At 36.2% G+C, this 15,453-nt stretch overlaps 1 protein-coding gene across 1 annotated transcript in view; it reads right to left on the bottom strand.

Moving 5' to 3' along the window:
* Positions 1 to 6,538: 6,538 nt before the first annotated feature.
* LOC145277009 (WASH complex subunit 3-like) overlaps positions 6,539 to 15,453 on the bottom strand; it is a 41,543-nt gene continuing 32,628 nt past the window's right edge. The window contains exons 4-6 of the mRNA XM_080128605.1: positions 11,433 to 11,573; positions 9,600 to 9,664; positions 6,539 to 7,405 (exon numbers count right to left, since the gene is read on the bottom strand). Of these exons, the coding sequence (XP_079984731.1) occupies positions 7,291 to 7,405; positions 9,600 to 9,664; positions 11,433 to 11,573 (321 nt within the window). The 3' untranslated portion in view covers positions 6,539 to 7,290. The remainder of the gene's footprint in view (positions 7,406 to 9,599; positions 9,665 to 11,432; positions 11,574 to 15,453) is intronic.

Raw genomic sequence — 15,453 nt, 5'->3', positions numbered from 1 at the left:
TTCTTTGGTTTCAGTTCTTGTTCCTTTTTCTGATTAGAAAGAAACAAGTTCACCTGTTAAAACTGGACGTAAGTTACACAAAAATTTAGTTTTGAATTTGAAATTTTCATCTCAAAGTAGAACATATTTTTTCTTTTAGGAAAATTAGTGGTGGTTGTTCAGAATTCCCCCTATCTTAAAAAAAACAAAAGCGCGGAAAAATCTTTATTTTGTTAAACATGACAAAACAAAAAGATCATATTCCAAAAATCACATGAATTGATCATTTAGTTTTATTTTTAAAAAGAAAATGATTTTTAAACGATTTTAAGTCATTAATGAGAAATCCTAGGCATTATAAGGCTGATCTTACAAGTTGGAATTATTGTGGAATTTTGTGCTCTTGTTTCTTTAAGATGACAATATGAGACAACACTTTTTGCTTACTCATAAAATTTGATTTTCTTAGATATAAATAAAACTAATTTATGTGATTTTTGGAATCTGACATTTTCGTTCTATCATGTGTATGTACATGATACAGATTTTTTTTTTAATATACGGGGAATGCTGGACAAGAACCAAATTAGTTCATTAGTTCTAAAATATAGAAAGTAACCAAAATAATGGTAAAAAGTTTCTGAACTTTAATGAGCGATTATCATTTGTTAAAATATCAGACCAAAAAAATAGCAAGAAATTTTTCTTTGAATATTTTTTTTTATTTAAAAAATTATCCAAGCAATATTTGCATTTTACTTCTGATTTCTTTACAAGTTTTCATTTTTTTGTAACAATCCCTTTTATATAAGTTTTTTTTTATATACTGTTCTGGACGAGGTTAAACACATTGTTAGACTATTAACAGTTGTCTTTTGCATAATGAAGGTCAAACATTGCAGATTCAAGTTCTGTATTTAAGATTTTATTCAATATTTTCAATTGAGTAAGACTTTACAGTTAAAGAACAGTGATACATCAGTGAATGTTAACTTTCAAAAATTAAATGATATTGAGTTAATCCTTGGAAGAGTGACCATATCAGGTGCTATATGTAAAACTCTCTTCCAAGTATAGATATGGCTAGCAGCCCCTGCAAGTAAGTTTACTTGCAAGATTAGCATCAGATCATAAGGCTTCATTCAGATAATCCATTGAGCTAAATGCTATAAAATGGGAATTAACCAATTTTCTTTTCTTTTGCTTGTTTAGTTGTGTTTTTTTTCTTTGATAGAGATGCTTGTTTTTATTTTTTAATAATGCTTATTTAGCTGTTTTTATTTTTAACGATGTTTGTTTAGCTGTGTGTGTTTTTTAATGAGTTCTTTAGTTGTTTTTAATTTCTAATGTTGCTTGTTTACCTGTTTTTACTTTTAAGGTGTTTAGCTGTTTTTAAGGGTGTTTGTTTAGCTGTGGTTATTTTTAAGAGTGTTTAGATGTTTTTTTAAGGGTGTTTGTTTAGCTGTTTTTTAAGGGTAGGTGTTTAGCTGTTTTTTTTTTAAGGGTATGTGTTTAGCTATTTTGTTTAAAGTGTTTGTTTAGCTGTCTGTATTTTTAATGGTGTTTGTTTAGCTGTTTTTAATTTTAATGATGCTTGTTTAGCTGCTTTTATTTTTAATGGTGCTTTTAATTTTAATCGTGACTGTTTAGCTGTTTTTAAGGTGTTTAGCTGTGGTTATTTTTAAGAGTGTTTAGATGTTTTTTTAAGAATGTTTGTTTAACTGTTTTTAATTTTAATGGTGCTTGTGTAGCTGTTTTTAAGGTGTTTAGCTGTTTTTTTTAAGGGTGTTTGTTTAGCTGTTTTTTTTAGGGTGTTTGTTTAGCTGTTTTTTTAAGGGTGTTTGTTTAGCTGTTTTTTAAGGGTGGGTGTTTAGCTGTTTTTTTTTTAAGGGTGTGTGTTTAGCTATTTTTTTTAAAGTGTTTGTTTAGCTGTCTGTATTTTTAATGGTGTTTGTTTAGCTGTTTTTAATTTTAATGATGCATGTTTAGCTGCTTTTATTTTTAATAGTGACTGTTTAGCTGTTTTTAAGGGTGTTTGTTTAGCTGTTTTTTTATGGGTGTTTGTGTAGCTGTTTTTATTTTTATGGGTGTTTGTATAGCTGTTTTTATTTTTATGGGTGTTTGTGTAGCTGTTTTTCCTTTTTATTTAGCTATTATTTTTTTGTTGTATTTTTAATTATGTTTGTTTAGCAGTGCATTTGTGTAGTTTTTAAAATATATTATGAAATAACCGTGCACAAACTTACAGAAATCTAAATAAGAAAATCTGATGTATACAAATGAATAACTTCTGCCATGTTTCCATTTTGCTGTGAAGGTAATTTGAACAAAAGTCAGTCATATTAGATTTTAGGGATTTTATTTTTTTCTGATGCTGGAATACAGAATCCTTTCTGCTAAACATAAAACAAAGGTCATTCTACCCTTCCCTCCACCCTCATACCAACTGCTGTTGTCGTTTAAGACAATTTAGTGATTCTAAGTGCAGCAGTCTTCAGTTCAGTTTCTTTTGTTTTTTATAAACTGTAAATAGGCATTAATGTCCATTGTCCAAATCACATTGTGGCTTATTCTCTTCACAAAAAAGAAAATGGTCAATCTTGGATGATATGAAATTCTCATCAAATAAATGGCATAAATTCTAAATTCTTTGAATGTTTTCTTTCTTTTTCCCTTTTTTTTTTTTAAATGCATATTTTGTCATTTTTTATTCATTTTTTTATATTTATGAACATGTTTATTTTGGGTGGGGGGAGTAAGAAATTATTAAATTTTATCCAGATATTTGCAGATTGTTGCCCAACAGGCCCTGGACATTACTAGCTTCCTGTTGATATTTGGTGATCCTAACAAGATGACAAACAGTCTAATTATGTTTCCTTCCAAACAGCAAGTTGCTAATATGTAGCAACATCAGCGAAGGACTACACATAAAAAATATGTTAGTCTTTTTGATAGATTTGTATTCTGACTGATCGCTATGGAGATGAATAGAGTGTTTATTCTCACCATGCAGGAATTTTGAAAAGGACTCACCATGTTATTTGACTCTATGAAGCATTTCTCTTTCACCATTGAGGCATTATACCTTGAGCCTGCTCCCATCTTTCCAAGCAAACAGAGCATCTGTTAAAACTTCCTGATGTTCTGAATGTTTTTAAAACTATTTAAAATGATACAACAAAGTAAATGTTTACCTGAATTTTCAAATTTAAATTTAATATTTGTACAGTATATAATACACATGTATATAATCAAATAACATTATAAATAACATCGTAAGGCAGGGCAAATACTGTAACCAGGGCCCGGAAAAACGTATTCCACATCGTAACCTAAAAAAATGTATCCTGGGGCCACTGTATCGCAAGATTCTACTGTACAATAATTCTCGTGAAAGAACTGACCCTCTCAGTTATGACCTTATCAGTCTCCTCCCCCTCTTCGCTAAAATCTTTGACACCTTAACCAATCAAGCGCTAGTCTACACCTCGCAAAAGCTAATTTTCTCTCTGAAAAACAGTATGGATTTAGGCAATGTCGTTCTACTGCAGATATTTTAAGTTATCTCTGAACATATATTTCATGCACTGGATAAGGTGAGCGAAGCCAGTGTTGTAGCCCTTGATATATCCAAGTCCTTTGACAAAGTCTGGCATGAAGAGCTGGTAATGAAAATACTAAATATAATTAGATCCTTCTTAGATAATAGGGCCATCCAGGTTGTCATTGATGGATGTACATCCAAATAGCATAACATTCGCGTGGAAGTGCCTCAGATCCTTGGACCAATATTATTCCTCCTCCCTGATAATACAATGCTCTTTAACATGCACAAGCGAAGAACAGATGAATACAAATCTAAGACAATGGCAGAATCCTTAGAAAATGACCTCCAGACTATAGTGGATTGGAGCCTTAAATGAATAGTAACATTTAATGCTAGTAAGACTAAACTGCTCTCCTTTAACAATTACAAGAAGTTTTCTCAACCACTGATATCTATGACAAATAATTCCCTACCTGAGAATTCTTCCTTCAAACTCTTTGACTTAAAATTCACTGACAGTATGAACTGGAACTAATATGTTGAGAACAATGCAAAGGCTGCTGCAAAGAAGGGTCCCCTCTATCGTGCTAGAAAATTACTAATACACTGGAGTACGAGGGGCATGCAATAAGTAATGCCCCTGACCCACTTCCAGTTGTCTGATCTAGCTGAAATTTTGCATGTGCAATGATTTATATCTCTACAAGTTATGTGACAAATGACAGCTCTGAACTAATTGTGGTTTCTGTTTTACAGCTGTTTGAACTGAGTCAGGTGTGAAATGGAGCCTGTTGAATGTCGAGCAGTGATCCGGGTTTTGTATTTGAAAGGACGCACACCACAGGAGACTTTTGATGAAATGAAAGAACCTTATGGTGATAATGCCCCATCATATGACCTTGTAAAACGCTCGCATCGTGAAGTCAAACATGGCCGGAAGTCTGTGGAAACAGCTCTCAGGACTGCCCCCCCCCCTTCTGCCATTGATGAGGCATCTGTCCATCAAGTTGAGGCTGCCATTTTGGAAAATCGCCACATTACTATTCGCCAAATAGTCCAAGATATCAAGATTAGCACAGGGTCTGTGGAAACTATCATTCATGACTATTTGCATATGCATAAGATGTCTGCCAGATGGATTCCCAGGTTGCTCACACCATTCCAGAAGCGAAAATGCGTTGAGTGCTTGAGGATGAATTTGGAGATGTGCCAAGAAGATGAGTCAAAGTTTTTCAAAAGACTGATTACACAGGATGAAACCTGGGTCCATCACTATGATCCAGAGACCAAAGCCCAGTCAATGCAGCGGAAGCACTTGGACTCACCACCTCCAAAGAAGACAAGGGTGCAGCTTTCCGCTGGCAAGGTCATGCTCACAGTCTTCTGGGACCAGGACGGAGTAGTGATGACAGATTTCCTGGCAAAGGGTACCATAATTACAGGAGCCTATTATGCTTCACTTTTGAGGAAATTAAGGGAAGCTATCAAAATCAAGAGGCGGGGCAAGATCAGTAAAGGTACCCTCCTCCTACAGGACAATACTCCGGTCCACAACTCGCATGTTGCCAGATCAGAAGCACGGGCATGTGGTTATGAAATCCTTCCCCATCCTCCCTACTTTCCTGACCTTGCACCCTCTGACTTTTACCTCTTCCCAGCCATGAAGTTGTTTTTGAAAGGAAAGGGTTTCCCAGATGATGCAGCCTTGATTTCTGAAGTCACGTCATGGTTGGAGGACCAACCTGGGGTGTTCTACAAAAACGGTCTCCAGAGCTGCATCAAACGATGGGAGAAATGCATAACTCTGGGTGGTTCCTATGTAGAGAAAGACTAATAACTGTGCCAAGTTTCGTTGCTCTACTGCTATGGGAAGTGGGTCAGGGGCATTACTTATTGGACGCCCCTCATATCCTGTACCTCTACAAAGCCATCATTCACCCATACATAGAGTATTGTTGCCACATCTTAGATAGGGTTCAAAGAACTCTCCAATGTGATAGGTTCCACTTTGTCAACTAAGCTCCAACCCTGTATCATTGCCGCAATGTTACATCCCTGTGCCAGTTTTACATGTATTTTAATGAAATGTGTCTTTGTGAACTCATTACACTTGTGCCTGCTTGATGTCCATAACCTCAACAAACCTGCTTAGCAACAAAATCACACCCCTTCACTGTTGAGGTTCCTAAATGCCAGAAAGCCTTCTCCTCTAATAGTTTCTTCCCTGGAACAACTAGACTTTGGAATTTCCTTCCTTCTACCTGCTTCCTTGAACATATTGATATGCATAAGTTTAAATGTAACATAAACCAAGCATGGTCCCAAATACTAGCCCCTCCCTTACGTCCAAGTGATGATGTGCCTTGTTTAAGGTGAATGTGAAAAAAAAAAAAAACTGGTTGAGCCTTAAAAGATAGTACAATGTAATAGTAGAAATATTTTTGGTTTCAGACAGACAGATACTAAAAACTAAAAAAAAATATATGTGTTGTGTCATAATTTCTGCTATTTTTATTATTAGCACAGCTAAACGTTTAGTTCTGGTCCAGCCCCCCCCCCCCCCCCCCAAGAAAATATATATCCGTAACAAAATGAAAATATCATATTCCAAAAAATCATATCAATTGATCAAGTAGTCATATTTTTATAAAGAAAATCATTTTAAATCAATTAATGGGAATTCATAGGCATTGCAACATAAATCTAGTAAGTATAAATTATTTAGTTATCTCCCTTTGTTTCTTGAAATGCTATTTAAAATAGCAGGTGAGACACTCACTGTTCCGATACTCATAAAATTTGATTTTGTTTAAACATAAAAATTACTTGATCGATTTACATAATTTTTGGAACATAATATTTTTGCTTTATCATGGGTACATACATCATGCAGATTTTTCTTTGTTTTTAATACAGAGTGAATTCTGGATAACATTGTTAAATATCATATTAATTTATAATGAGATAAGCTTTGTTGATAAAAAAAAAAATAATAATAACTTTGAAATCTTGTTTTAGGAATAATAACAATCTCTACTAAATACTTTAATCGTTTCAAGAAATATCAAAAAACAAAACAAAAACAAAATTAAACCATTCCAATGAATGGTTGCTTTGTTGTAACTTAAAATTTGCAGAGCACGACAAGGAAAAATTAATTTTGCTGAGCTTGCAACGAGCAGAATCAACAAACAAGAAACAAATTTCAATTTCTGAACATAAATGGAGGTGATTAGGAGAAGAGATTTTTTTTTTTTTTTTTTTAAATCTGGATCCAAAAAATATATAATTTGTTTTCTTTTTCATTTGAGTGTAATTCCTTTTGTTGTTGCCAAGGAAACAAAAAGAATATATATTTTTTTTTAATGAATGAAATTGGGAGGGGGGGGGTTGAAAGTTGAAATAAAACTTAATATTCATGTGTGTACATCTGTTACATCTGCTCTCGGATGCATTCATTTTTGGAACCCTGGATCTTTGGAACGGGACGCTTTGGCAATGTGATATGTTGTTGACATCTCTACAAAAGTTGCCAACTTTGGAATCATGAGGCACTGGGAATGATTGATTGTGTTGTTTTAGAATCATTGTCGCTGAACTGTGATTTTATTAAACTCATTTTTCTTTTGTTAATAAAGAGATTTTCCAGCAGTGTGGGTTTATTCTCTCAAGTCGAAGATCATATCGTCCTGATAACACTTCGCCAAGAAGTCTCGGGACAATGAAGATAATGATTACAAGTGTCACATTTATTTTCACCCTTAGCTGCTAAAGTCATCATCGTCGTCGTCTGAACTTATCGAGTCGCTAAAATCATCTTCAGTCTTTTCTTCTTGTTTACTCAATCCGCCATCAGGAACAGGAGCATTCGGATTGCTAAAAAGAGACAAAGGAGATCCGAATAGTTTTGATATGTAATGGTGAATTATGAATGAAAGAAAATTTCTGATTTTTTAGATGAAGAGTGATAATTTTTTTTTTCTTTTTTTAAATGTAAATCGCTCCAGACAAGGCATGAAGCCACTTGACATAAGGAACTAAAAAAACAAAAAATACTACAAGATCAAAAACTTGCCAACAATAGATGTTAGATGGATAGATTCTTCCCTTTTTGTCAGAAACAATACTCATGGTAGATGAGGACTAAAGAAAATAAGGAAAACAAACACTTTTTACTTTTCTTTTGAGATTTTAGAGAATTATGAAAAGGAGAAAGAGATGTGGAGATCATGTGAGACGCATGGATAACGTTCGAGATCATGAATGATGCTTGAGAATATGATCACGTGAAGAACGTCACAGCAGTAATGAGAAAATGGGGAAATAAATGTTATACCACAGAAAGAAAAAAAAGAAAGAAGCGAATTGAAGTTCTTTTTTATTCTTTGTCTACTTTGTGACAGAAGCTACAACGTGTTGGTTCCCGAACTATATTATAGATGTAGACCAATTGAGGAAGCAAAACAAGACCAAGGAAAACAATGGAGGAAGTGATAAGATAGGTTAGTTTCAAAGTCAATTTTTGAAAGCTGTCCAACACATGCCAACATATGATTATAATGATGCTTATTATGATTATTATGCTGCTGCAGAAGTTCTAAATCAAATCAAAAAGTCAACAAAGAAAAAGGTTAAAATTTTTTTTTTTTCTTACTAATTTGTATTATTTGGATTTTTCTCATCTTGAGTTTTTTTCACAGCTTTTTTGGTCAATGTAACTTCCGAGCTTCTCCAGGTGTATCGTGTTGAACTTTGGAATCTGCACAGAATTTCAAATGGAACCCTTTTTTTTAAATTTATGGGGATCGTATGCTCTTGTTCTGTAAGTCATGACTGGGTTGAAGTGCTAAATAATTCACAATTGTATTCTGAATGTCCCTTCAAATATTTTAATGGAATGTGCTCTGATGAACTCGTTGCACTTGTGTCACCTTGACGTACATATCCCCAACAAACCCGCTTTACAAGAAAATCACACTCCTTCATTGTTGAGGTCTCTAAATGCCAGAAAGTTTTCTACTTCTAATAGTTTCTTCCCTCGAACAGCTAGACTTTAGAATTTCCTTCCTGCTACCTGCATCCCTGACTGTACTGATATGCATAAGTTTAAATGTAATGTAAACCAATATCTTGGTAATCTTTCTTAGGCATGGTCCCAAATAGCAGCCCCTTACGTCCAAGCGTTGATATGCCTTGTTAGGGGTGAATGCGAGTAAAAAAAAAAAAAAAAAAAAAAAAGTCTGTCTATACAAAATTAATATATTTTCTGTTGATTTACTCTGTACATAACTCCAATCCTCGATACTCGGTCATCTATCAAAACTTCCATCTTTGTTTTCCACAACAACAAGCAGGGGAGATCACTCTAAGATGCTAACACAAAGAACAGAACTCATTTTGGCACTTCTATATTACAGAAATGAAAAAACTATTGAATTTCAAATAGTACCTAGGTAATTGTCATGTCTCAAATAGTAACATATCCAAAAATCACAAAAAACAATAAGGTAGAAAAATTATCAATGAAAAAAATTTGTGAAAGGAAGCAAAATTACGCTTACTAAAAAAGAGAGAAGTTGGCAGGAGAGAGAGTTAAGTTCTATTGCTTATGTCACATGACGAACGTAATTAAAAATGTCAGACAAAATGTATTCCCCATACAAATTTTATCGAAAACAGTTTTTCATTAATAATTATTTTTCTACCTCATCGTTTTTTGTAATTTTTTGGCATGCTACTATTTTTGACATGACAATTACGTAGGTACCATCTGTTTTACTTGAAATTCAATATTTTTTTTAATTTATGTAATATAGAAGCAGCCTCCTTTTATTTCAATATAAAAGGAGACAACATTTTCATCTATCTCAAAATCCAGTATATAACATACAAGATATATTATTAATGCTTTCACTTATCTATGTCAACAAAACAAAACCGAAAAACACTTATACTCCACATAGCAAAACAAATTGCACCATTTATTCCTACCAATTTTAAGTGTATATAGGTATTGAAAAAAAATGGTATTGATAGATATATATTTATAAGAATTGAAAGGAAAACTTACTTCAACATATTTGGATCAAGTCCTTCTTGTTGCATTTTGAGTTTAACAGCCGGTTCAGGCACTCCCTTCACAACAAGAACAAAAAAAAATGGTTTGATTTTAATAGAAAAGTCAAGAAAAAAAAAAATAATAAAAATTTATGTTGACAAACAAATTTGGCATTCAATCAAAAATGTTAAAAGAAGGGAAAAGAACTCAGATGACTTAGATTCTGACCCAGAAAACAGCAATTCTTGCCCATTTATCAGAAACATTGGTCCTCGAATATGAGGATTGAAGGACAAAATTAGAAAATATTACGAGGCGACTGAAAGTAAATGCAAAGTCCACTTTTGTACTTTTTGATTTGAGGAATACCGGTTGTCAGTTCAGTTGAAGAACTAGACAAACAAGTTCATTTTCACTGCAGCTTGTCATGCTCATGTAATGGAATCTGCAAGGTATGCCGTCCTTGGGACAATAGTTTCTGTGAAAACTGTCCTCCGTCTTATGCCACGATGCAAAAGTTTATGGATAGAACGAAGAATGAATGGGCAAAATTGAGAAAATGAGAAGCAAACGCCATTTGATGGACTTGATAGTCGGGCAAACAATTGGGCATTAAAGATGAGCATCGCCATGGTTACAGATATCACCTATTGGATGAAGGAGTCATAATATGGGCATCATCGAGGGAAGATTTTCTCGTCCAATCAGAGTACGTGAAAGAGTAAAAATATCATCTACTGCTTATTGCAATCGTGTGAAAGAATCTTTGGTACCTTGGTTAGATGATATTACTCTTTCATTACTTTAGGACTAGTCAAGCATTCTTAGATTGGCCATACAAGGTGAAAAGCCCTTCATTATATTCTTTTGAATGTTGCAGAGTTAGTCTCCTCGCTGCCCCGGTTGTTTGGAGACCTGGGCAGAAAGTAAGTCAAGAATCCGTTTTTGACAATCAGCCTGACAGGTGAGTGACCAGGAACTGGTCCAGTACCTGTCAGACTGAGGTACTCCGCCTGGGTATTACCTAGGAAGTTCACCCTTCCAGGCTTTGCCACCCGGGTGGGGCAAAATTATTGCTTGTTTCCTGAGGTGCCCCTACCGGGGATGTGCTGACAATTTATGCAAGGCCAGAGTGCTCTTCCTTTAGGGGGCACTGGCTTAAACACTCCACCTTCTGACCTTGTGTCACATCTTGCTGTGGTGGGCAGTAAGTAAATATCAACAAGGCGAAAAGCTGATGATCTTGACACCATCTTCTCTCAATTTAAATGTGTTTAAAAACTAATGGTTCTTGTCCAGAATTTTTCCTGTAATAAAAAACAAAAATAAAAGATATCTATGATATCCCTGACGAAACAAAAACATCATATTCCTAAAATCATGTAAATTGCTCATAGTTTTATTTTTATTAAGAAAATCATTTTTAAGTGATTAATTCCGAATTCGTAGACATTACAACATAAATCTTGCAAGTTTGAATTATTGAGTTATTGCCCTTTTTTTAGATTGTTTTCAAAATGTCGGAAAAGACGGTTGCTTTCTGGTTACTCATAAAATCTGATTTCCTTATTTAAAAATAAAACTACTTGATCAATTTACTTGATTTTTGGAATATGATATTTTCATTTGATCATGGTTAGGTACATCATACAGAATTTTCTTTATTTTTGTTTTTTTATTCATAAAGAATTCTGAAAAAAAAAACGGTTTAGTTTCATAAAATTATGTTGATATTCCTAAAAAATTAAATAAAACTAAAAAGTTATTTGAGCCATCCGTATGAAAGACTGATTTTCAACAATGAACGTTTGCATCTGATAAGATTGTATAAAAATTCATCATTACCACGCTCAACATTTTGAAATATCTTGCATATTTTGGATCCTGACAAACTGTCATTTTTGGTGTTTCACTTGAAGCAGAAGGAGTCGTAGCTGCCGTTTCGGGACTCACTGGTTCGGATTTGGTGGTAGATATGTCTTTGTCCTGTATCAAAGAAAGAAAATTCCAATAAAAAAAAAAAAAAAGAATTAATAAAAAAACTTTTTAAAATTAAAAAAAAAAAAAACTCATAAATGTTGGTTCATTTTTAGTAAACTGTCTTTTTCTTTTTCTTTTTTTACGAGGGTGGGTAGGGGAGGGTCTGCTTATTAAAGCACAAAGGTCACTCAAGAATAAGGGTTAGTGAGTGTCAATTGGCCAGTGAGACAACATCATGATTATTGGTAATCGTGCAACTTGGGTAGTGTTTGTTTATTTAAGAGGACGGCTCAACAGAAACTTGTTTACATAAGATTTGAAAAAAGCTATGTTATAGTCAGCTGGGAAGCAGCCCCATGGTATTGTGCTATACAGACAGGTAGTTTTAGGAAAACACATTTTGCTCATGGAGTTTAGTTTAAGGCACAAATAGATAAGGGAAATTGTTAGCAATTGTAGCTAAATAAGTTTCTGCTGCGAATCCCCCTAAACTGGACACAGTGGGGTGCTTCAGTGCCATATATGTCAGTGCAGTTGGACTGGGCTGGCTTTGCCTAATGGATTGAGGGTACCGGATTGACAGTTCCTGGCTGCTGTTTCCGACTGATAGTACAGGAGCCCTAACTCTTTGGTAGCGCTTAGAGCGGCTGCTCCATCAACAGTTGTAAAATATCGGGATGTTTGTAGTGCCATGTCGCGCATGGAAAGGGACCCTGCACTCATCCCCGGTGGGCTTTCCCGAGGCCACAATCCTGTGGGTGAGGACAGCTGATGGTCTACTTGTATTGCATGTCTGGTATTCTGCACAACTACTTGTCCAGCACCCCCTCACTCATCCACCCTAACTGAAACTTTTAAATAAAATAAAATGAAATGACAGCTCAAGCAAAAGTTACGTTTAAACCAGGACCAAACTCAAAGAAAACCAACCTGCCTCCTCCCTTGAGGCTTGCATTTACTAATATCCGCGGGCTTAGAACTAACTTAGATGATGTTGAGTCATTTCTCCTTGTAAACACCCCGGATATCTTAGCATTAAGTGAAACTAACCTTCACTCCTCCATACCCTCTAACCACTTTAACATGCCTGGTTATCTCCCACTCTACCGTAAGGACTCGGACAGACATATGCATGGACTTGGAGTCTATATTCGAAACACCCTCCCCCTAACTAGAGAAATAAAACTAGAATCAGAGGGCCAGGCCTTTATGTGCTTCAGACTAAATATGCAACACAATATTAGCTACTTATATTTTCTCTACCGCTCTCCCTCAAACCAAGACTGTACCCTAATAAACAAAGTCTCAGACAGCATAGATATAGCACTCTCCCTCGATACTAGCGCACAAATACATGTATTTGGTGACTTCAATGTCCACCACAGTAACTGGCTAGGATTCTCAAATCACACAGACGTAGCTGGTAGCGCCACATATAGCTTCTCTATATCTCATTCCCTATCTCAGATGGTTACATTTCCGACACGTTTCCCAGACCAGCACGATCAACATGCCTCACTTCTAGATCTCTTTCTGACAACAGTTCCCAATGACTGTACAACAAATGCCCATAGCCCACTCGGGAATGCTGATCACGCTGTGATAATGGTAGAAATCAGCCTAAATTCTCGCCCTAAAACTGAAGACCCACTACTCAAAACAACGAGGTATTACAAAAAGGCTGATTGGGAAGCCATCAGGGAGCTCATCAGAGATGCCCCATGGCAAAATATCTTTACTCTTCCAGCGGAACAGTGTGCAAATGAGACAACTGAATGGTTCAAAACTGCTATTGAAGCACATGTTCCCGCACGGAAATACTATAGCAAGCCCCACTCCCCCCAATGGTTTACTTCTGCTTGTGCAGCTGCCATTTGTCAAAGGCAGCATGCGTTCCGCAGATTCAACCGACATAAGTCCAGCTCAAATAAACAGAAGTTTATAGAAGCTAGAAATAATTGTAAGAGAGTGATAGACACAGCTAAGTCAGATTACTCTGAAACCACCAGAAAGCGCATCGAAGCACAGAAATTAGGAACCCGGGATTTTTGGAAAATCTACAACAGCGTAGTTAATAATGGACAGTCAATTATTCCCCCACTAACAAACAATCATGAGGTTGCTTGCACGGCAACTGACAAGGCTAATCTGCTTGCCAGTCGGTTTGCCTCAAACTCCACACTGAACTCGGTACACCACTCACTCCCTGATTTTCCTCTGCGAACAGACGCCACACTTGACGACTTGAAAATCACCCCTTCTCAGGTACATGCTATTATAAAAAACCTAGACACCTCTAAAGCATGTGGACCAGATCTCATCCCGGCTGTGCTATTAAAAAAATGCTCTGCCGAGGTTGCTCCAGTTCTGTCCAAACTTTACAATAAATGCCTTAACGAATCTTGTTTTCCCGACTGCTGGAAAACCGCCTCTGTGGTACCAGTCTTCAAGAATTCTGGTGAAAGAACTGACCCACTAAATTATCGCCCCATTAGCCTCCTCCCGCTTTTCGCCAAAATATTTGAGTCCTTAGTTAATAAAGCCCTAGTCCAGCACCTAACAGCTGCTAAACTCTTGACTGACAAACAATATGGATTCAGGCAAGCCCGTTCAACAGCAGATATCTTAACTGTAGTTTCTGAACGTATATACCGTTCATTGGATAAAACAGGGGAGGGTAGAGCGGTGGCCCTTGATATATCTAAGGCTTTTGACAGGGTATGGCACGATGGTCTTCTAAGGAAAATTAGATCATATGGAATCACTGGAAGAATTCATAACGTAATTAAATCCTTCTTAAGTAATAGAAAAATCAAAGTTGTCCTCGACGGACGTACATCCAAACAATATGACATAAATGCGGGAGTGCCTCAGGGGTCTATCCTTGGACCTCTATTGTTCCTGATATTCATAAACGACCTCCCTGATAATATTGTTTCGGAGATGGGTATATTTGCCGATGACACCACTCTCTATAACAGATATGAGGGGAAAACAAATGAACACATATCCAAGAAAATGGCAGAAACACTAGAGGATGACCTCCAATCCGTAGTGGAATGGGGACAAAAATGGTTGGTCTCATTCAATGCTGCTAAGACTAAGCTTGTTTCCTTCAATAACTACAAGAAACCTTCTCTACCACCAATAGCAATGGCCAAGAACACATTGCCTGAAAGTACTTCTTTTAAACTCCTCGGCCTAACGTTTACAGGGAATATGAACTGGAATAGATACATTGAGAGCATTGCCAAGGCTGCTGCAAGGAAGGTTGGCTCCCTCTACCGTGCTAGAAAACTACTTACGCCTGCCAGTATCCTATACCTCTATAAGGCAACCATTCGCCCATGTATGGAGTACTGTTGTCACATCTGGGCTGGTGCATCTGCTGCTTGTCTCTCGCTCCTGGACAGGGTTCAAAAAAGAGTCGCAAACCTGATAGGTCCTGAACTGTCATCTGGGCTTCAACCTCTGTCCCATCGACGAGATGTTGCATCCCTCTGCCTGTTCTACAAATACTTTAATGGTGAATGCTCTGACGAACTGCAAACACTTGTACCTCCCCGACGTAACTACCCCCGACAAACCCGACAAGCTACTAAGTCTCATCCCTTTACAGTGGAGATCCCTAGGTGCAAGAAAGCCTTTTACTCCAATAGTTTCTTCCCCAGAACTGCGGGTCTTTGGAACTCCCTTCCGGGATTCTGCTTTCCCAACTGCAATGATATGCAGAAGTTCAAGTGTAATGTTAACAAACATCTTTCTACTCTTCTCCCTTCATAATGACCCCGCTAATTAATTCCCTAATAGTAGCCCCCTGCTTCAAAGTGGCACTGTGCCTTGTTTGGGGTGAAAATTGAATAAAAAAAAAAAAAAAAAAAAAAAG

The sequence above is a fragment of the Euprymna scolopes genome, chromosome 5 (genome assembly GCF_053919585.1).
Source record: "Euprymna scolopes isolate OS-2025 chromosome 5, ASM5391958v1, whole genome shotgun sequence".
NCBI classification, from domain to species: Eukaryota; Metazoa; Mollusca; class Cephalopoda; order Sepiida; family Sepiolidae; genus Euprymna; species Euprymna scolopes.
This window is presented reverse-complemented; position numbering and strand designations above follow the sequence as displayed.